The sequence below is a fragment of the Talaromyces marneffei genome, chromosome 6 (genome assembly GCF_009556855.1).
Source record: "Talaromyces marneffei chromosome 6, complete sequence".
NCBI classification, from domain to species: domain Eukaryota; kingdom Fungi; phylum Ascomycota; class Eurotiomycetes; order Eurotiales; family Trichocomaceae; genus Talaromyces; species Talaromyces marneffei.
The window spans coordinates 1,759,176-1,781,658 of NC_072353.1; the positions used below are offsets into that span (position 1 = coordinate 1,759,176).

Below are 22,483 nucleotides of genomic sequence, written 5' to 3' on the forward strand. Positions count from 1 at the left end.
TATATACTACATAATAATAGGCTATCAATAAAGCTGCCGTCTCAAGCAGCCGACTCAAACTCGTCTCCTTACGTTTCGCTGTCTATCGTAGACCACGTCTTTGAGCTTTCAAGTGTATCGTTAGCAACAATGTCGCTCAGTGGAGCACCATTTCGTTCATCTGCATCGGTTGTTGGCTCATCTTCATGCTCGTGTATGGTCGACTCCTCCTTGTCTTCAGCAACTGCGAACCCAACCACCTTGCCGCTCGAACTTGACCGGGGTGCCTCTTCGAGAACGTCGCCATTCCACGGTTTACAATGCTTCACTATCTCGCCACAGCGTAGACAGTACCAGCCTTCGCCCTCTTCTGCCTCTAGTTTCTCTGTAATACAGACAAAACAATATATACATCCACAAGGGATCGTTTCATAAGGATTTGTAATATCGGTTTGCGCAGAACCAATAATACCACCAGATGCTGAGCCAAGGATATCGGCCTCTGAGGTGGATGTCGGATTCTGGTCTTGATAACAAATTGCGCATGTCCTTTCTGGAAGAAAGGCGAATTGTCCTTGCTTCTCTGTAGTGGTACCATTGCTATCATCTGAAGTTTTGAGTGTATCCATGGTTTTCTTCCACGCTCGGGAGATAAAGCGTCGCCAGCGACCGATTCCAACAAGCGGAAGAAGGAATAATAAAAACTCTGTAAATGCGTGCCAAACTAATTGACGGTTGAGATATTCAAAGGATACTTCCCGACTGACCTGGTTCGATGGAGGCGCAAGTCGGATGCGGAGTATTCGATCGATGAGGGTGCGGTATCGGCCATTCACGAGGAAGACTAGGAAAGAAACAAAGGCTGCGATGGAATGAGTTGTTGATACGAGGTTCGTTATTCTAGATAAAAGTCGGATATCGGCCGATGGCTGTCAAATAGGTCAGCAATGAACAACCAAGCAAGATTGATAGCAGGCCTACCTCATCGTAGCCATTTTCACGTTCAATCAACCAACTTTCCCACTTTTCCCATGCATAACGCCCTCCCACGGTGAACAGTCCATATAATGACTTCTGCCATGTTGTAGGTGGTGTAGAGACGACGGATTTGGATCGACTGTCGACGTATTGCAGACCTTGCAGTGCTGTGCCGTATGAAGCGTTGTGGTCCCAGATGGAAAGTTTGAAGAGTATAGCCCGTAGAGCTAGTTGAATCTCGCTTGACCATTCATCGCGGGCATGGGCCTGTTGACATAAGTTCAAATTAGAATAGGAATAAGGGCCAAATAGAGATGATTGCATACCCCGAAATATTTTAAAGCTTCCCCAACTTGACCTTTAAGCAAGCCAAGTAATTCTTCGTCTAATAATTCGGAATCGACCTGACCAACCCGAAAAATAGGCTTTGTCCCATCCCGCCCCTTCACCTTATCCCATACCAAGAACCCGGATTGCGTCAATCTATTCAAAGGACCTGGTAATCTGTCGAGTGCCGCGGAATTGATACGCGATGCACGTTGCTGTTCCGCAAGGCGGGCCTGGGCTTCCGACTCTAGACGCTGGCGACGCTCTAGTACCCTCCTTTGAGCGGCAGCAAAATTGGCGGAAGTCATCGCTGTATCATAGCGAAGTTAAGCTGCGAGTATTCCAGGAGTCCTGGCAGACGTCGTTGACATTGACGGGTTGTGATGACGAGGGTCGATTTCCATGGCATTCGCCAGTCGCTCACGGCAGGACCCAAGAGCTGCGCGCGGGCCGAGGTTCATTGTGATGCGACACGTGACTAGATCCATTCTATTGGCTGTGCTGCAACCCGGTGCAAAGGATACAAACACATCTCTCATCCTCCTGTCAGTAAGCTGGGGATTCTATTCGATAATACCATAGCTCCCCTCATTCTTGTCGAATGATAGAAATTTGGACGGTAATACGAGAATTTATTAATACCTTCTACCGCGAGACAATATGTAGTTACCTGTCTCCGGTGCCCGTAATATCGAATCGAGTCTGCCTGACAAAGACAAGTCGGATGTTGTTGAATCAGAGTTCAACACGGATCTCTCAGCCTTCTACGACAAGCCGGAACAAAGTCAAACTCCGGTCCATGCGCCGATGCGGCAGTTTCTCGTAACCAAGATGCGAATGGAGAGGCCCTCGAATCGAATCCATTGACTATATTATACTACATAGTAGTAGGAGGGGGTCCAACTAGAGAGTATCCACGGTTCTGCCAACCATCGGACAAGCCTTCGTGCTAAGATTTGGCAAGAAAAACAAATACCCACGTGGATGCCGAGACGGCAGAATCATGGACAGTGGCACGTCCGAGCCACGACTTGCATCCAATGGTGACTGAGAATCAGAAAAAAGGTTCCTGGGATCACAGTGAACATTCGATGCCAAGACGGGGATATAATGCGTCTTTGGTGCAGTCTACCGCGCTGGTCTTTCCGAGATCGTGAACAAGCAGGTCAATGGCTTCTAGAAGGCTCGCAAACAGCGGTTGCACAAAGAATAATAAGCGATGTAATTGCGGAAGGCGGAATCGCAGCGAACCCTTTCATGGGAGACAGCGAGGGCACGTGTTGGCCTTTGCAACATTGGTCTCGTCTTATTCGCCGAGGCAACACGAGCAGTAAGACACTACCATCCATACTACAGAGTGGTACGGATAGACTAGTAATACTCGCCGTAGAGACTACTATTTGAGTCTGTTGTGGAAAAACTAATAATTCATGCATGGAAATATTACGCATTTGAGGTTAGCCTCCCAGGAGACTACTCTTGTAGGATATATCAATGCTCCGTATTGAGTCAGGGCATCGGGAAACAGTGGGGCCATTGGGTCTCCGCCCGCCAATTCAGGCGAAGGAGCTCCCTGACTAAGCCCAGCCTGGGGATGCAACTGGCGAGTCACAAGCAGCAGCCACGCAGCGTGACCGGCCAGTCTGCTCTGATTTACCCAGCGTGTTTAATTGTGCCAATCAGCCTCAGTGGCAGTGGCGCCTCTCCTACTCATGCAGGACATCAAAGAAGCTTTCTTCTTTCTTAGCACTCCGTACGTATACCATTCGAGTTAATCTGTATAGACTCCAGAGGTATGCAAGCTAGCTGCACAAGGGTTGGAGCTAGATTAAGTCGCCTGTTATTCGTTGGAATGGGTCCTGTTCTTCCAGAACGCAGAAAAAAAGATCTAAGCTGCTTCCCACGTGCAGAAACAGAACCTGTGTGGTACGGAGTACAGTGGTAGGAGAGGAGAGGAGGTACTCCGTATGCATGCGACGTTGGGGAAATAAAAGGAACCTCGAGCCGCCCTCGCTGATCTTTCCCTTCTTCCTTCTTTTCTTCTTTCTTCTCGACAACAACAACAACGATTCTCAAGAAGCAGTCTTTCATTTTTCAATCCATCTCAGATTCAATTTTGAGTGAAAATGCAGTCTGCTGTTCTGTTGCTCGCTGCCGCTGGTGCCGCTTCGGCCCAGCTCATTACCACCTCAGAGCCCTCTCTCACTGACATTGAGGCTGCTGCTGCCACCGTGGTGCCCTCCTCCCCGGTCTCCAACGTCCAGGGTCTCGCTTTCAAGAACTTCTACCAGATCTGGTTGGAGAACATTGTAAGTACCTTCTGCCATGGTGAACAGCTCGAGACTAGAAAAATTAATGCGTCTAGGACTATACCAATGCTTCCGATGACAGCAACCAGAAGTACTTGGCCTCCAAGGGTATTACCTTGACCAACTTCTGGGCCGTCTCTCACCCTTCCGAGCCCAACTATGCCGCCACTGCTGCTGGTGACTTGTTCGCTATGGACAACGACGACTTCATCCAAATCCCTGCGAACGTTTCCACCGTCGTGGATCTTTTGGACACCAAGGGAATCTCTTGGGGTGAATACCAGGAGCATCTTCCCTACGCTGGTTTCCAGGGCTTCAATTACTCCAACCAGCAGACCCATACCAACGACTACGTCCGAAAGCACAACCCTCTTATCCTCTATGACAACGTTGCCGGAAATGCTTCCCGTGCTTTGCAGATCAAGAACTTCACCAGCTTGTGGTCTGACATTCAGAAGAATACCCTTCCCCAGTGGGCTTTCATTACCCCCAACATGACCAACGATGCCCACGACACCAACATCAGCTTCGCTTCCACCTGGGAACGCAACTTCGTTGAGAAGCTCGAGAACTCCACTGACTTCTGGAACGAGTCCCTCATCTTGCTTACCTTCGACGAGACTGGTGACTACCCCATCCACAACAAGGTCTTCTCCGTCCTCCTCGGTGGTGCCGTCCCCACTGAGTTGATTGGCACTTCTGATGACACTTTCTATACCCACTACTCCACCTTGGCCACCGTTCAGGCCAACTGGGGTCTTCCTTCTCTTGGTCGCTGGGACTGCGGTGCCAACATCTTCGAGATTGTCTCCAACAAGACCGGATACACCAACTACAAGGTCGACACCACCAACTTGTACCTCAACTCCAGCTTCATTGGTCCTCTTTCTACCAACAACATGGCCAACTACTCCTCCGTCTGGCCCGCTCCTGCCACCGGTAACCAGACTTGCTCTGCTGGTCACGGTATTCTTGACGCTGTCAAGTCTACCTGGGGTGCTCTTGCTCCTACCTACAACTACACCAGCCCCTTCCCCTTCGACACCGTTTCTGGCAAGGACACTAACGTTGCTTTCTCCCGTAACGGTACCACTTGGGTCTCTGGTGTTAACAACACTGCTTTGACCACCAAGACCTCCAACTCTACCGGCACTACCACCGGCACCAGCACCGGCTCTTCTTCTACCTCCTCTACCGGTGCTGCCTCCATGAACGGTGCTTCCGGTGTCTTGGCTCTTGCTGCCGGTGCCGTCTTGGCTTTCGCTTTGTAAATTAGGTTACCTATGAGAATAATTACTGAACAAGCGTTCTGTGGAATGTTTGTAGATACGGCTGTACGAAGCCATGACAATGTTTAATAAATGACGTTAGTCGTATATTCTATTCTTGCGGTAAGATAAATCATAAGAGCTATCGATTGATAATATCTATTTCCTTCATATAGTATATGATCGTATGCATAATGAATGTTCAATAAGTAGGAATTCTAGTAGTTAGTCCTCTGCACAGGAACTGCATCATCACCCGGTCGTCTCTCCTGAACAATCCTCATCTTATCCTCGGGACCGCCCGTTCCTTGAAAATCTTTTGCTTCCGTCATCCTAACCATAAAACCATCAGTAACCCATCGCCATAAAAACAAAAACAAACAGAAAAACAAATCTCACCGCCCCCGCGCATCATAATCTCCCCCTTCCTCAGGCGGAATCTTCCTACTCCCACTGCCACCGTGACTCGCCATCTCACCATATCGCACACCGGCGCCGGGAAAATCTCGCGTGACGTTTTCGTTGACGCCGGATTCTTCGGCTATATATGCCAACACATTAGATTGCGAGTACTGAAAAATAAGTGTGAAGGGACTAATAAATACTCGAGAGACCCTGATGGCCGACGCCATGTTTTTTTCTGGTGGGAGTTTAGGTCCTGTTGGGCTTGGTAGGCGATGTCTGTTAGGTCTGACATTGTAATCTAAATCGAGGCAAAATGTTGTAATTGAATGAAAAGTGGAGAGGAGTTTGTGTGGTTTACAGTTTGATTGATCTTTTGAGGTTTAGAAAGTATACAGAAGAGAGCTTTATAAGTCAATAGGTCGCGTGCAGAGATGGGATGGGCTGTTGCATCATGGTGCTACAGATACATCATGGCGATGTCATTCTCCACATGGTTTATTAAGGAGCTGTACTTGGTAAATGGTAGTATGGAATTTACTAATCTGATACGTCTTAGTAATCTGAGTTTATCTCAGAGAAGATTGAAGGCAAGAGAGGTCTAGGACGAGAAAGGATCGCGGACAACAACCTGGTAAGGGGGTTGTGCCACTTATCCTACTGTTAATAAGTAGTTTATTATACCTATAGGATCTCAGCTACAAAAGTACCAAGACATGTCATGAATGATATAGTGGATTGATGGCCAAGTGACAGTGACTTCATGTTTCATCATGCCCTAATCCTTAGCCCTAACTCACTATTCTAGGGATAGTGGCTCAGAGGAAGAACATTCATCCGGGCAGACTGACCACCCGCCGATCATGCGCGGGGAACAATTGTTTTTGACCCTCGAAAGGGAAAGAAGGATGGAAGTAGCTTCACTTTGACCTTATTTTATTGCATTTGAGCCCAATCTTTTCGACGAGATTCAACTTATCTTCGATTCAAATCCATTGCGTTTCAGACATTCCATCCAATCACTCGAATGATTTGATTAACGATTTCCTACGATCAAACCATCTGCGCCTCGTTGGCCAGCAACCATGAACGACGTGGTAGAGGTCCCTGGCGAGGCCAACCCTCTTACTGCTCAGAATCTGTTCAACTCTCTTGCAGCAGCTGCAAGCTCGATTCAACAACAAGTCCAGATTGGTACCCAGCAGCTACAGCATTGGGAGAAGCAAGTTGGATTTTACCCTTTGCTTCAGGTACGTCACCGTGTGCCACTAAGCTTGTGGGTTGATGACTTACTTGATAATCGCACTTAGGAAGCTTTCCTCGATCATTCACTTCCCTTGGAAATCCGATACTTGTCTATTATTCAGTTGAAGAATGGCATTGACCGATATTGGCGAAAGACAGCTTCAAAGTATGTTCCTGCACGAATGTCGACTCTCCTGGTTCTAACAGTCATATGCAGTGCGATCAAGAAAGAGGACAAGGAGCGGATAAAGAATAAGGCTCTCGAGGCCGGGATCGTGGAGCCGGCGCCTTTGCTGGCTCTCCATAATGCCTTGGTCATTGCAAAGATTCTGCGATATGAGTTTCCTAGTGATGAATGGTATGCCTACTCCCTCTCCTAACGGATCACATAATTAACTAATCACTATTTCTAGGCCAAATGCTCTTCCTTTCCTCATCTCGTCGCTACGTTCGTCCGCACAACCCGGCGCCCCTTCCCTACAATTCCCGCGAACCCTTATAATACTCCTACAAATCATCAAGGAACTCTCCACTGCCCGCATGCAGAGGGTCCGAGCTAGTCTACAATCAGTGTCGCCCGAAATATTTCAATTACTGGGCGGCATATATGTCGAAAAGGTCAACACTTGGAGTGCGCTTTTGGAACATAACCACTTGGATGATGCTTCACTACCAGATCTGTTCGAACAGACTCTGATGTCGCTCAAGGTCATACGTCGACTTGTTATCGCTGGCTTCGAGCATCCTAATCGCGATAACGCCGTTCAAGGATTCTGGACACTCAGCCATACACAATTCGCAAAGTTCTTCTCCTTTTCAGAGACTATCACAAACCCACCTCGTGTTAACATCTTGATCAAGAAACATTTATTGCAATTCGCAAAGATGCATGTTGAAATGGCCAAGGTTCACCCGGCGGCTTTTGCACTTCTTCCAGACTGCGTGTCGCTTGTGAAGTCATACTGGACAGTTGTTTCTCGACTCGGAGAGGTATATGATGCCGAAGCTTCACAGAATAGAATAGACACCGGCGGCGATGGAGAAGATGAGAAAAATGTCATCGAAATCCTTGGCTTAAAGGCACTACTACTCATTCGAGCTTGTGCCAAGATGGCATTCAACCCAGCCCATAGCTTCAAATACCAGCAGCCAGAGGACAAGGAAGAAAAAAAGAACGCCGTGGAGCTGGTCAAGTCTCAACTGTTTACACAAGACTTTGTCATTATGGTCATGGAGCTCATAGTCTCCAAGTTCTTGAGACTTCGCCAGACGGACTTTCAAGAATGGGAAGAAGAGCCCGAAGAGTGGGAGAGGAAGGAGGACACAATGTCTGAGGCATGGGAGTTTTCTGTTCGACCTTGCTCGGAGAAGCTGTTTTTGGATCTGATTATCCATTTCAAGCCATTATTGGTGCCACAGTTGCTCAATGTTTTCTACAATTTTGCAAGTAAGTCTCACAATCCTTCCCGACACGGCTGATCCAGGCTAACGCATTGTTCTGCTAGATCCCCAAAATCACGACATCTTGATGAAGGACTCGTTATACTCAGCCATTGGTCTCGCAGCTGCCAGTCTAGAGCAGCAACTGGATTTCAACGCTTTTATAGAAAAAGCTCTAGTTCCGGAAGTTCAAATCAACGAACAAGGATACAAGGTTCTGCGTAGAAGAGCTGCGATTGTAATAGGGCAATGGATGCCAATCCAACCGGAGAAATTGAACAGACCATATATTTATCAGATTTTTCAGCATCTCTTCAACAAAGCAGACCCCGTGAACGATCTTCCGGTTCGCATTACCGCAGGTCGACAGTTGAAAAACGTGCTCGATCCGTTTGAATTCTCTCCTCAAGAGTTCTTACCATACGCCACACCGATCCTTCAAAATTTACTCACATTGATTCAAGAGGTGGAGCTGTCCGAAACAAAGATGGCGTTACTGGAAACAGTGCGGACTGCTGTGGTTAAAATGGAGGACCACGTGAGTGCTCATGAAGTACCAGAACCGAGACTCGATTGGGCTGACATTATGAACTAGATATTACCATTTTCCGATCAAATAATGTCACTTTTGCCGCCTCTCTGGGAGCAATCAGGCGAAGAACACCTCATGAAACAGGCTATCCTGACTCTTCTTTCATCCTTGATGAATGCCCTCAAGAGTGATTCCGTCAACTATCACGAAGATATGCTTCCACTCATACAGAACTCGATAGAGCCCGGATCGGTGAGTATTCTTCTCTGTCCCTTATAAAAGTTCTCACTTTTAGACTCTAACATGTGGTAGGAAACTATCGTGTATTTATTAGACGAAGCACTTGAACTTTGGGCGGCAATATTGTCGCAAACCCCAGCTCCAGCATCAGCAGACCTTATGTCGTTGTTTCCACGATTACTCCCCATATTTGAAGCAGCTACGGATAGCGCACCATTGGCGCTCCAGATTGCCGAGAGTTATATTCTTCTTTGTCCTCGAGAAGTTCTCCACGACGAAGTACGCGTGCCCTTTCTAGCATCATTGGAAACGCTTCTTTCAGCAACGAAGCGTCAACGTCTAGGGGTCATACCTCATCTCGCAGAAATGCTCATACGTGCGACTGAGCGTATCGACGGCGGCAGCGAGAGTTCCTACAATGTTATTGCCAAGTCTCTCCTGGATAGCTCATTTCTCCATGCAATCCTAGAGGGTCTTCACTCTGCTTACGAAGTCAGTCAATCGACAGGACCCTATAAGAAGACATCGGATATCTACGCCAATCTCGAGACCGACTACTTTAGCGTTCTAGCAAGACTAGCGCTAGCAAACCCTAGGGTATTCATGTCAGCTATATCGGCTGCAGCTTCTGCCCCTGAAGAGCAGACACTCTCCTGGCTCCTAACGGAATGGTTCTTTCACTACGACAACATCGCGCTCGTAACACAAAAGAAACTCCACGTCCTCGCCCTCACGCAACTCCTAGCCATCAACGCCACACAAGCACCACCACCGCCCTACCTCCTCAATCATCTACAATCCTACCTCACCGTCTGGACCGACATCGTCACCGAGCTGGCAGAAGGTTCCGATGACCCTTCGACCCTGAATACTAACGACCCGCACTCCGGAAAGGATTACCTAATCTATTGGAACAAAGCTTCAGACCCAAATAACACCTCAACCGAAGACGAAACTACTAAAAACGAAGCACCCGAAACCGCACGACGTAGAGAATGGGAGAACTCCGACGCTGTCCATTCCACCAACATCCGCCAATTCATTCAAGAGCGCTTACAGGCTGTGATGCATGCATGTGGTGGCGCGCAGCGGTTCCAAGAAGAATGGCTGGTCAATGTTGATCGGGAGGTGGTGAATGCGTTTGGGTCGTTGGGAATTCTCTAAACGTACCTGGGAATCTTGCTTCTCTTCATAGATATTCACTTAATATTTCATGCATTACTCGGATAAAGGGATAGGCGTTGGAATACGAAGTATGCCTGATGTTGATATGTATCAGTCTTAGCAAGCAAAAGGCTTCAAGCAAAAGCAGTGGAATTGATACATGTCGTCAAATATCAAGCTATGAAACCTAGACAATCAATGTTCATTGAACATGAACTCCGAAAGGAAGGTCCGTTATCTAAAAAGAAGTAAATGTAAAAGGATAGAAGCATTTATGCCAAATGATAATGAGCATTGAAGGTAAAATACAACCCCATAAAGGAAAAGAAAAATCCAATACCGGGTTATTTATACAACTTGGGTACAACTAAGTCATTGAGAAGAATGGAAGCCAAATCCTTCCTCATGTTAGGCTCACTAGCATTGTCTAGGGAATTGACGAGACGTCACTGGATTAGGGAACACGCCGGCTGCTAACTGACGCTTCATGTCCCATTCAGGAGCACCTTCAGTAGTCCAAGTCCAGTACACCCAGCCGGTGTGTTTCTCATAGGCATCCAATTGAGCTTCAATGAAGCGACGGAGGTTCGTGCGGGTATCGTCCGAGAGGGATGTCACTTCGCCCTGGGAGTATCCATCACAGCTACCGTGGTAGCTACTTCCTTGCCCAAAGCTTCCGTCCCATCGAGCGCCCACTCCGCGGCCGTTGAGGTATTTGGCGCAGTCGGTCATGGCTCCAGTCCATTCACCAACGATAGTCCATTTATCCGTAGCAGCGGCTTTGTTTCCAAAAGCACATACATTTTGAGTGTGTCCGTTAGTGTCGAGTGAGAGAAGTCCGTTGTCAAAGACTTCGTAATGATGGGTGTCCATCATCACGTTCCAGACGCCGGAGTAAGGACCCATGAAACCATTCCAGAAACTAATATCCCGGAAGCCATCGTGCAAAGTAAGAGCCGTGTCCTGGTTAACTTCCCTCAGGCGTCCCCAACAGTCATAGTAGTATTGTTGCAAGGTCCACACGTTAACACCGACATCTCCCATAACTGTCATGGGCTCGTTGAGCGCTTCGATCGATGTAACGACATCAGAATGGATAGCATAACGTTCAGAAAGGGCACTAATGGCATGGAGAGCGATGCTAATGTGTTCGGGAACTTTATCCCAGTTGATCGAGCCGCGATGTCCACTGTTGTCGAAGCCGTTTTGTGATCCAGGGACTACAAAGACCTAGCTTAGCATTTCTTTATTCAAACTATAATGACATTAGGCTTACCACCATGCAAGTCCACGATGACCTTCAAGCCTGCATCACGCGCCCAGACGATAGCTTGGTCCAACACTTCAAGCTGACCCTGGACATAAGGTTCACCCGCTTGGGGCATAACTGCCCAGTACCCGATAGGAATTCGGACATGGTTCATACCGGCAGAACTGATCTGGTAGAAGTCATCGGCGGTGATAAAGGAATTCCAGTGCTGAGACAAAATGCCTTGCGCTCTATCGCCGAGAGCATTGGATAAACACCACTCATCAACGGCAACGTCTCCTGCTTGTTCAAAGATTGAAGGTGTAATCCAAGGTTCTAGGACCAGCCATCCACCGAGGTTAACACCCCGAACTTTCTCGGAGTTGTAACTGAAAGAAAGATCGCGTGGTTCTACACGACTACATTATAAGTTAGCCCAAAAGAGTCGATTGGAAAGGGAGACATGAATCCCTACACTCCTGGTGCTGCCTGAGCCAAAGCCGAAAGTGTGGCAAGTGCCGCCAGGGCAGTGTTTGGAATCTTTGAAAATATCATGTTTTGTACCGAGTCAACAGCACTGAAAGTGAAGTATTCGTGTATTCGTGTGTGTGAATAGGTATGTCGTTAAGGATAGCTTCAAGTCAATTGAAGCAGGCACAACACGACGGACGACGGACGATCGATGGACTCAGATTTGCGAAATGACTTAGTGATATAAGTATTCAAGAAAAATACCCAACTATCATCCGAAAGCAGAACGTCAAAATTCCATGGAAGTGAAGCAAGACTTTGGTAATGGTGGCGGATCGGCAATCCACCAGGAAAACAAGGTAACCCCGGTCTCTTCAACGGAGATACAGAGATTCTGTGGATCTGAACCAAATGTAGAGGGTATGTTGTAAATAGAGGGGAGATGTTGGATAGTAATAGTGGAGAAGATTCAGGGCCTGGCTGATCGTTACTGAACGAAAAGAACAGATCGATCGGGGGGCGGACTTCGTGGCTGAATTCAGACCTGGAGACAAAGCCAAGTGGAGTATGAGGAAGCTGAGATTTGGAGAGATAGAAATATCTTCAAATCTCGTGACAAAAGCAGACAGAAGAGAGGGAAGGTGCTGTGAAGGCAGCCAGCTACTACCTAGTTTCCCGATTAGGAAATCCTTGCTAATTTTCTTCGACAGCGAGTCAGACTTAGACACTATCCTTCACCGTTTGGATTAACGAAAGATTTTGAATTGATAGCGGTATTTCACACTGGACAGCATGCAAATCTCGCTTCTGCCTGTTTCGTGACCGGGTGCATTGTATCTAGGCAGCTTTCTAGATCCCAGTCAAGCGAGTCCAGGAATCCAGATACCACGGTTGAGGTGCCATGAACCACACAATCTAGACTGTAGCTTACTACCTTACGTACCCACTGGTCAGCGACCTCATCATCGGGGGCCTGGCTATCGAGGTGTTGGCTACGACGCTCCGCCGCAAAGGGCATTCAAACCCACATGTCGGGCCCGCTCTGTACAGCTGCTAAGAAATGGGGATGCCAATGTTTATTTGACTTGTTTACTCTGTACAGATGTTTTCCAGCTTGATCAAGCACCTACTCGTCAATTAGTACTTGATTCAGGCAGAATAAACTATTTGCATCTGTTCAAAGTTCAATCAGGAGGTCTTTAGACCATCCTCATCCGACATGCGCATACCGAGATCTTGCTGATCCCTTTGTATATTTAAGCATAAACAAAGCCATGAAGCTCTCATACCTGTCGAAGTCGTGGCATGACGACACGAAGAATGCAGCCTTTCACCATTGAATCCTTGCTTTTGGGGCTTGAAATTGATGCCTTGAAATTCAGGCACAAATGCCGATTTGAGTTCCGAAAACAAAACATGCAGTCTATTCATCACTCTATATACCACGTGTCTTATATCATTGATTTTTATATAAGCTTTATAACTGAGTCGAAGGTTGCGTACTTCGGAAAAATCGGTGCTGCAAACAGAAAACAGCTGTTGTTGTGTGCTGCATGCAACGCGCTGATTAAGTTCATGGCCTCAGGCACCAACAGGCCGAAAACAGACATACATACCCGTGCCAACCCGCACCACCGGTGTTTGGTGCTCACGGTCCAAAACGTAATATTTTCCAAAACAACATTTTTACCCAAAAACACCAAAGAATGACATTTCTACGCAGAACTAGGATTCGTATCTAGATAAAAAAAGGGATTCTCGTCCGGCTGGTTCCACCCACTGATTTGAGCATCAATAATAGCACACATATCATTATTTTGGGCAACTCGTGAAGTCTCTTTTGCCTGTCTGATCCGCCGTTTCCGAGCCCGTTCCTCAATCCGCCACTTTTTTTTGATTTCCTCAGCTCTCCGCGCGTCAATACGCTTATTAGCATCTCGTACGGAAAGAACACCTCCTACATTCAATATCTGGCGTCGCGATTTGGCCTTAGCTTTGCGCCGATTGAGATCCAATAGTTGATTGATATGAGTCTTGTTTTGCGCCTGTAGATGAGCATTGATGATACTGCTCTTCATGATACGTCGAACACGGCGCTCAAGATTAGGACTGATATCCTTTATTTGCTCCTTAATCTCATCCAAATCTTTCTCAATCCTTTTGACGTGCCGGCCAATTCTGTATGCATCAAGGGGTGGTGACATGGATTTAGTTGTTGGTGAGCTAGGAATATCCTCCTGTTCATCACCATTCCATATTTGTAATATAGGAATAGCATCAAGGATCTGTTGAGCGCCAATCTTTTCAAAGACAATATCTGGATTATATGGATAGATACCTCGATCCCGGAATCCAGATCGTATAATCTTCTTAGTAAAGGTTTGCTCGCGGACTTTTGGTAAATTGAATAAAAAGTCATATTTATCAAAAACCACGCCTCCAGCGCGTGCTTGATTATTGACCTCAACGCCATGGAAATGCTTATAATTCTGAAAAGGCACACCATCTAATGGCTGTAGAATATGAGTTGTATTTGGCGGAAATGTATAAACAAGGATTTTTTTGCTTATACAAAACTCATATAGTTCGTATGTAATATGAGCATCAAAATTATCCATAAAAAGTAGTCGCCAACTACTTCCGGCGTATTTCTTCGTTTCAATTGCGAAATGATGAATCCATTCGAAAATGAGCTCACTATTAGAGTAACCGGCTTTGGAGAATGCAACCAAATAATCCTCTTTTTCGAGATGTTGATACCATTCCTCTAAGTGATTCTTTGCTGCAAGAATAATAAGTGGAGGAATCACTTTTCCAGCAGCACTTACACACTCAATAAGTGTAAGAGATTCTCGTGAAGAAGCACTTGCAATTCTCGTACGAGATTTGCCAAATCGTGTGACAACAGTCTCCTTTTTTCCTTGTCCAACCCCGAACCCAGTCTCGTCAAAGTTCCAAATATTTGTATATGTAATCTTCTTAGTATCAAGTTGAATCTTAAGACGGTCAAACCAGGTTTGTAAGACTCCAAGATCCTGAGCATTAAGCCGCTTAGGGTCAATTGGTGTTTGCTCAACTCGTTCGTAGCCATCCGGTAGTCGCTTGAGAAAGCCGTACACCCAATTTGGGCCAACCGTACGTGGCGGGTCTAGGTGCGGATTTGCTCGTGCAAGAATGGCATCTGCGCATCCTGTAATCATTCGATTTGTAGGAGGGGTGCCTATAATATCAAGCTGCTCAATCCATGCTTTTACAGCGCGTTCTTCGGCATCTGTTAATAGTGAATTCGTTGGTGGGCGATCTTGATACGAAGTTTGACCATGAATTCGCGCAAGCAAGCGGCGATAAGGCGCGTCAAATTCTCGCGCCAACACGGTGATTTTTTGATTTTTATTTTGAATATATGATTGGTAGGCATTTTTAATTGCATCTTCCTCTTTTTTGTACGTTTCCGGATCTTTTTCGGGGGTCTTTTTTGGCATCTTGTTGGCGATATGGGTAAAAATGTTGTTTTGGAAAATATTACGTTTTGGACCGTGAGCACCAACACCAGGAGGGGGGTGGTGCGGGTTGGCACGGGTACATACTACGACTACGTACTACAGAGTAGTACGTGCAAGGGTGAGCAGTCTAGTTATGTCAGTTTATTTCTATTAGTATGCACCCTGGACTGCTAATTAGCCGTATGTTAAAGTGCAGTTCAGCCCTTAAGAAATATGCCACATTGACCTCCTGTATGCAAGTGTTTCTTTGTTCCAAGCCCTAAGTTACTAATCGACAGGGGTTGCCAAAGCCTGACCTATGACTAACTATTTCTAGCAATATCTAACTAATTAACTAACTGACGAGATAACGTCATGGAATTAACAGGAGTTCAGCTCTGGTGTATGATAGTCGGCTATTTTACCAGGTATGGAATGTTACTTATTGGAACCCAGCACCCCAGACAACCGTGCTCATACCAGATTATCTACTATGTAGCGAATATGATTGCCTATGTAGTGCGTAAATTAATATACCAAACTCTTAGCTGTCCGGATAGCACACACTTTTGAACGACGGCGCCTCGGATGCCCAAAAATACATCAATCCAATCAATATCAAACCGGTTTGTTAACTCATATGCACCTTTTAATGCCATTGCCTTGCTGTAACAAGCTAAGGATTTCTATCTTCTCTGTTTTTTCCCAGCAGTATAGGTGTCATTCAAACGCAGCAATCTATGCGAGCCGACCCAATCACTCATAGTCATGCCGGACTTCAGTTGCCTGCCCATCTCTTTGGTATAATCTTATTGCCATCCGATTGCTCCTGGACCATTTAACCCTAACAGCTGCATTGCATTATGGGCGATGTGATTGAGGTCGAAGTTGTTGTTTTATCCAACCCCAAGCATCTTGATTGGATTCCAATTTGGAGAGACGGAGCCCAGTTCATTATTTGAAGCCTTACCAGGCGGATATTACCGAGGAAAGAAACAACTAAGATCAACTGATGTTAGTGCCTTGAATATTCAGTTGAGAGGGGCTATGATAACCCTGCGTAGGTGGCAGTCCGTGGCCCTGTAGATGGCTACCTGAGCAGAGCGCTAGTTAACGGATGTCAATGTCGTTGGCTAATAATACAAACAACGTATGAGCGGGTCTTAAACATTGCTATTTCTGCGTAGTGATAATAAATCATGGCACATAGTGCGTAGTGTATATACTAGGACACCGAGGTATAACGGGCTGGGTTATATTAGGGCTGTCGCCGTATTATCGCCGAGATTCCCGAAACATCACACCACCCCTCGGAAAAAACATATAGAAGGATAAAGAAATTCCCTCAATTGTTCTCACATAGCCGGTAGTCGCTACTTACAGACCATACACAGTAGACTTGGGAAGTTACTTCTTCCCTAGACTGTTTTTTTAAATTTTTTTTTAGTAGGGTTGTCGCCTTACAAAGCGACCGTGTGATCTTGAAGTTGGCAAGCTATGACATATACTCGGATGTTGGCCATGTACTATGAGTAGTTGATATCGTATAAATCCATGCAACACGCATCTATGACTCAATTCCAGTACCTAACAAGTGCTGTTTAGATCGTTGATTATCATCATCCTAGTGACGGTGGAGCAGACACCCCACGCTGTCCGACCTCAAAGCGACCCGGTAATATCCTCCGTGTCTCTCATTGTAACAACATCCCCTTAAAGCCTGAAGCGAAATCGACATGCCTGGCCCCGACAATAGCTGCCCAGTGGAGGTACCCATGGTGTCGGAGACGATGATATCAGTAAATGGAACAAATGAAACAAAAGAGGCATCATGTCCAATGCACTCATGGCCACGCGCTATTCAGCATATTGATCGGAAGGATCTGTATACGAATCTTGAAGACCGAATACACTACCTGCACTCCTTTCTCGATTTTAGTTCTAGTAAGCGTCACAAAATCAATCTTCTTTCCGATCTTCTCCTTTTTGTGGGATATTCCAATGAAGCTGACATAGTGCCTCAGATGACATCGAAGCCCTCATCAACGGATCCAAATATATCAAAGCATTAATACCGGCTGTGGTGAATATTGTATATCGGAAGCTCCTTCAATATGACATCACAGCAAGAGCATTCCAAACACGGAGTACCAGCTTTGAAGGTCCCCTAGATGAATTCCCCAGCGAGGATAGTCCACAAATCATCCATCGAAAGATGTTTCTGCGGGGATATCTAGTCAAATTGTGCTCAGACCCGAGTAAGATGGAGTTTTGGCAATATCTGGATAAAGTTGGGTAAGTCAGTTTACTATTGCTACTTACCACCGTCGAACGAAAGATGTATCTGACAATGGTTCTCATCATAGTATGATGCATGTTGGCCGAGGGCGAGAACATCCACTCCATATCGAATACATTCATATCGGCGCCTGCCTTTCATTTATCCAAGACACATTCACAGAGGCCATATTGTCTCATCCTCGAATGCAACTACATCGCAAGATAGCACTGGTCAAGGCTTTGGGCAAAGTGATATGGATTCAGAATGACCTTTTTGCAAAGTGGTATGGGAGAGATGGCGAGGAGTATGCCGATGATAGTGTCAAGGTAAAGATTGAACAGGAAGGGTATTTGCATGGCAAGAAGATTGTGAATGATTCAGATGATTCTTCCATAGCATCTAGTGATTAAAAGAAATGGAGACATCCTTGCATATATTGACGAACAAAAGAGATTCTTTGTTGTAGTGGTTGGCGAGTGAATGCAGTGACCTCGAAGTTGACGGACTTTCACGGCGATGAACGACAAACACCAGTCGCCGAGAAGTTTTCAGTTTTCTGACTGTCATCATCATATTCACTATGATTTTCTTTCATCTCCAAATTTTCACTTCTTGGCAACTTTAGCGAGCTCCTTTTTTTTCCCCTTTCAACACCCTTGCTATCGCAACATAGACCAAGTATCCAGGCTGCTGGCTTTGAGATCCATATCGTTTAGGGTTAGGTAGTTCGATCGCGTCGTCGAATAATGAACCCAAACAATGTCGCGAGATACACCACACCCATGTCACCAGACTCTTCCCACCGTGGCACCGAAGAACCTCCTCCAGTCGAGCCTTTGAGTCCTGAATCAATCGTCAGTCGTCCTTCATCTCCAAGGCTGTATCGATTTGAATGGGCAATAGATCCACACGATCCTACAAAACATCTGAGCCCTCCCGAGGTTGTCATTCGAAATTGCTTGTTCGCAGTCGAGTTTCGAATCTCAAGTCCAGAAGATTTCAAACCAGAGGTCAACTTCTACGCCAGAGTCCTCCCAAAATACAGTAAAGCATTTCACCTAGGTCGCGAGCGCGTGACGACGAACAAATGGGAGCGTACTGTACTTTTTATCCCACGTGAAGGCGTTTATGGTATCGATGTCCGGATTATCCCAGACTGTCCAGGGTACCTTACAGGGTTGGTGAAACATCGGTATCTGACTACTGTGTTCGATGAAGGTGACGGGGTGCGCGCGCCACTTGGGGCCCTTGAGCATCGAGTTCTCTTTGGCGATGACCAAGGTCAGGTGCAAAACATGGAGTCTACTGCAAAGTCAAACGGTCAGTGGGAAATGGAAGACATTAAATCTCAGGCGAATGCTGATGTTTCAAAGATGGATGATTTCTTCACAGAGTGGCTAGGATTTAGCCCAGAACCTTAGGGTTGATTGATACGAACCAGGAGTTTGGAGAATTGCATTTTTACTTGGCTGGTGCTATTTTGCTCGACACAACTCACGAAAGTTTCAGGATTCCAGGGAACATAGATAGCGTGGGATACAAGTATCATTCAATAGATGATTGAAAGTCAAGAACCAAACACCCTTACGATGATTTTCATTTCTCGGGTGTCTAACGTTTTAATCTAGATGCAACCGAATAACTAACCTTAGCAGCGTTGAGACTAGAAGATTAACACTTGGTCTGTTCACCACCGCCTCGCCCCAAGAGCCTGTCTATAAGTGCTTGGATATCTCCATTTAGGAGTACTCCAAAAGAAAAATCCAAACACCCATGTATAACCAACAAACTTCCCAAACCAGCTCTCCTCAACAATCTTCAGCTCTTGAGAGTGATAGATTTTGCAAGACCGCGAATGACTGCAAGAAAAATTACCTCTAATAAGCATGCTAGAAAATTTAGAAAGAACCACCAAATGGCTAAATACCACTCTCGCTGGCCAACTCGCCAGCTCACTGCCGAATGGGTAACGCTAGAAAGCAAAAAAAAAAACAGCAAAGGCCACCACCATCTTGAATGAGAATGACCCAGGTTTCAATCGTAAAGTGCTTGCTAGTACTTTGCCATAATTCGTATATGGTCGAACGACCAGTCTATGCCAAAACTTTGCCCGGAATCTGCGCAGGCTCGTTGCTAATGTGATATCTCCAAACAAGGCTGTTTTCTAAGAATAACCCGCCCAATCGCATGGGAGAATTCAACGGCTGTGCGCCCCTGAAGATTGCAAATTTGACCCAGAAACACCAAAATACTGTAGTGCTTTGGCGGAATTCCAGAAGAGTAGAAATTAGCAGAGGAAGACCCAATGACAATGTACTCACTGAGAAGTTTTAAGTTAGAAGTTATTAAAAGTAGTCATCCTCAGAATCTACCCTATAGAGTCCCGGAGCGAATACATTCTTTTATCTCGGTAGTGGTTAAAATCACATTGGCGGTACTCCTTGTTAGTCATCAAACTGATCATTGATAGTCTGATCCTCTTGACATGAACCTACAGTGCTTCGGGGCATGGAGCAATATTTTAAGTTAGTTACACTAGGTATGAGTCAGCTTATGGAAACTTCATTGGCGTAATCGATCCCCGACGCCGAAAGTTATGAGTTCATCATTCATGTATACAGTTTGTCTTGGAACAATCAGCCTAGAAATTACGCATGCCTCACCGAATAGAATACATTCATGGCTGTTGTAGACTTGCTCATTCCTTATGGGACGCTCTTTTATCACTGGGGATCATCCTGATTCCAGCATTAGATTTTATGATTCTTTGTATGTAACTAATCAATCAGAGCTAAACCAAAACCTAATCCAAATATCAAGTACCTAATCCAGACAAACTCCTGCAAGGCGATTACCATCCAGCCGAGAAACGGAATATAGCCTCTCACAAGTCCCACGATTTCTTCCCTTAAAACGTATTCGCGTCCAGGGGGATAGAGTGGAACATCCATGATTTCGTTATTGTCGCCTTTGGTTACAATCAATTGTCTAAAGGGCCTATTAGTAATTTTACTTTCGCATGCTCCATCTGCCATGTGGCCATATACTTACTTACCTTGGAATGATCTCATGATCTATGGTAGAATCAGCGTCGCCATAGACTTGGACAGCACGATGAACCATGGGATATGCATTCCCCGAAAACCACACAACAGGGATGTCGCCCACGTGAATAAGCGATGGTCTGTTCCACAGGAAAATAAGATCCCCTCGGTGGAAGGCTGGCGCCATAGACTCAGAGATGACACACATCACCGGCGAGGGAGATGCAGTCAGGATAGAGAGAGCCTTCCAACTCATCAATGGAAATGTCAGAGTGAGCAGAATAGGAAGGGAACCATTGAGGAGAGCTTGTAATCGAAGAGAAATCCTTGAATCTCGTTTCTTCATTCTGGTTGCTCAACAGGCCGCTGCCGCGAGCATTCATAGGTACAGTATATGAATGTCTGTAATTCAATCTACCGCTAATCGGGTGAGCAAAAAGCCTCCTGTCTAACATCTTACCATTTCATTGAGAAAGGAAACGGCCTCTACGGCTTTTCAAATACTACGAGTAATGCACGGATACCTAAATTTAGCAGCCGCCGATGTTTCTCTTGAATTGGCTGGTCAGCTTCTGTGCAGCAGCTGACACTGTAGCGCCGCACTAAATAGTGGCCCTGTATTCTTATTTCCCATGTCCCTTAGTTATCATCCTTGTAGGAGATACAAAGTTTGAGAAGTTATGGTTATTTTCCGATAGGTTCATTCTATGCCCCGAGGTGGCGGATGCAGAGTCTTTCTAAATATCTTTCATACACAACGACATTTCTAAGCAGGACAAGGCAACATTGAAAATAACAAATACCTCTGGCCCTTACAGTGTAGTTATCCTTCCAATTAATCTATATGTGGTGGCTTACAACCAATACCTGGACTACGATCGCAACACAGCTGCATAAACAGAGAACCCAAAGGTGGCACTGCTCGGCCTCACTTAAGTGCCGACCGATCTGTGATAAGTAGGGAAAGGATGTAGTCTTGTAGCATGGGTATATATTAATTTACTTCAAAACTGCAGCTTCCTTTCCGTGTTCTTTCTCATCGCCAACATATTCTTTCAACATCTTCTTTGTTGCCTTCTACTTGTTATCCCATATTGATAATCACCAGTTCTGTCTTTTATTTGTCTACCTCCGAAGAGTAACTACCACAAAGAGATTCGCGAAACGATATCCAGAAACAATGGAAACGATTCTCGAGCCACAGGCATTCCCCGTGGCGATAACGGATGGTTTCATTCAAGCCGGGGAGACTACTATTATAATGCAATGCCACGACCGATTATTCAATGACGTCGATGTACGAGACCAGTCAAACGAACTGCTCTTCACCGTCGAGAGCAAAGGTGTGAACTCCATGAGCTGGCGCCGCACAGTCAAGGATGTCACCGGCACTCCTCTTTTTCAACTGCGCAAATTGTTCAAGTACGGCGTGGATCGCAAATGGAGCGTAGAAGATCCTAGTGGTCTTGAGCTCTGCTCTTTGCGACATGTCTCTACATTCAGACAATTTCATGCCCTTGATGTGACGGTTCTCAACCAAGCAGATGGTGGCAAGGAGAGCGCGGTTAATGTCCGGCCGAAGGATCAGGTCGGTATTACCGTACAGGTCAAGATCAGAGGTGCGACTGTCGCTGAGATTCAGATGACGGAAGCAAATCATAGTCACATAAATTTTACAGAGGATAGAAGCGTTTGGAAGGCTCACGTTGCTGGCGGAGTGGACCTTACCCTTGTAAGTATCGACTCTGACATCTGACTTATATGCCGTATACTAACTTTTGAATTTAGATTATAGCCATTATGCTCTGTCGAGCTGAGATGCAGCATTCTTGGAAGCAGTAGAATTCGAGGAGAGGGGGATCTTTTAGGACTTGCCGACACGATTTATTTTTTCATGTTTTTGCAGCGTGTTGATAGGGTACCCATTCCACGTCTGTTCAATCATAAACAAAGAAGCAAACTTTTCCGGATTAGTTGTATGAAAGGATAGGAGACATGTATATGATTCAAAGAGCAACCTAGAGCCAAGCCCTAGTGAAATTTTAGTCCAAATGCTCTGAAGGACAGCTGAG

At 45.9% G+C, this 22,483-nt stretch overlaps 8 protein-coding genes across 8 annotated transcripts; 5 read left to right on the plus strand and 3 right to left on the minus strand.

The window, feature by feature from the left end:
• Nucleotides 1-68: 68 nt before the first annotated feature.
• On the minus strand, nt 69-1,592 carry EYB26_008141 (uncharacterized protein; the record flags this gene model as incomplete). The annotated part of the gene is made up of 3 exons (XM_054267400.1): nt 69-908; nt 961-1,224; nt 1,284-1,592. The coding sequence occupies 3 exons, from the start codon at nt 1,590-1,592 to the stop codon at nt 69-71; spliced, it is 1,413 nt and encodes a 470-aa protein (XP_054123375.1).
• A 1,818-nt stretch (nt 1,593-3,410) lies between these two features.
• EYB26_008142 (uncharacterized protein) lies at nt 3,411-4,864 on the plus strand (the record flags this gene model as incomplete). Its single annotated transcript, XM_054267401.1, has 2 exons — nt 3,411-3,593; nt 3,650-4,864. The coding sequence occupies 2 exons, from the start codon at nt 3,411-3,413 to the stop codon at nt 4,862-4,864; spliced, it is 1,398 nt and encodes a 465-aa protein (XP_054123376.1).
• Nucleotides 4,865-6,348: 1,484 nt separating this feature from the next.
• EYB26_008143 (uncharacterized protein) lies at nt 6,349-9,884 on the plus strand (the record flags this gene model as incomplete). The annotated part of the gene is made up of 7 exons (XM_054267402.1): nt 6,349-6,513; nt 6,574-6,674; nt 6,726-6,866; nt 6,922-7,955; nt 8,014-8,486; nt 8,544-8,732; nt 8,793-9,884. 7 exons carry the CDS (start codon nt 6,349-6,351, stop codon nt 9,882-9,884), a joined length of 3,195 nt encoding a protein of 1,064 aa, XP_054123377.1.
• A 417-nt stretch (nt 9,885-10,301) lies between these two features.
• EYB26_008144 (uncharacterized protein) lies at nt 10,302-11,688 on the minus strand (the record flags this gene model as incomplete). The annotated part of the gene is made up of 3 exons (XM_054267403.1): nt 10,302-11,104; nt 11,161-11,552; nt 11,609-11,688. The coding sequence occupies 3 exons, from the start codon at nt 11,686-11,688 to the stop codon at nt 10,302-10,304; spliced, it is 1,275 nt and encodes a 424-aa protein (XP_054123378.1).
• A 5,134-nt stretch (nt 11,689-16,822) lies between these two features.
• Nucleotides 16,823-17,777, plus strand: EYB26_008145 (uncharacterized protein; the record flags this gene model as incomplete). Its single annotated transcript, XM_054267404.1, has 3 exons — nt 16,823-17,030; nt 17,111-17,381; nt 17,453-17,777. The coding sequence occupies 3 exons, from the start codon at nt 16,823-16,825 to the stop codon at nt 17,775-17,777; spliced, it is 804 nt and encodes a 267-aa protein (XP_054123379.1).
• Nucleotides 17,778-18,149: 372 nt separating this feature from the next.
• EYB26_008146 (uncharacterized protein) lies at nt 18,150-18,788 on the plus strand (the record flags this gene model as incomplete). Its single annotated transcript, XM_054267405.1, has 1 exon — nt 18,150-18,788. One exon carries the CDS (start codon nt 18,150-18,152, stop codon nt 18,786-18,788), a length of 639 nt encoding a protein of 212 aa, XP_054123380.1.
• A 1,356-nt stretch (nt 18,789-20,144) lies between these two features.
• On the minus strand, nt 20,145-20,757 carry EYB26_008147 (uncharacterized protein; the record flags this gene model as incomplete). The annotated part of the gene is made up of 2 exons (XM_054267406.1): nt 20,145-20,355; nt 20,423-20,757. The coding sequence occupies 2 exons, from the start codon at nt 20,755-20,757 to the stop codon at nt 20,145-20,147; spliced, it is 546 nt and encodes a 181-aa protein (XP_054123381.1).
• An 834-nt stretch (nt 20,758-21,591) lies between these two features.
• On the plus strand, nt 21,592-22,253 carry EYB26_008148 (uncharacterized protein; the record flags this gene model as incomplete). The annotated part of the gene is made up of 2 exons (XM_054267407.1): nt 21,592-22,143; nt 22,200-22,253. 2 exons carry the CDS (start codon nt 21,592-21,594, stop codon nt 22,251-22,253), a joined length of 606 nt encoding a protein of 201 aa, XP_054123382.1.
• Between the last annotated feature and the right edge of the window lie 230 nt (nt 22,254-22,483).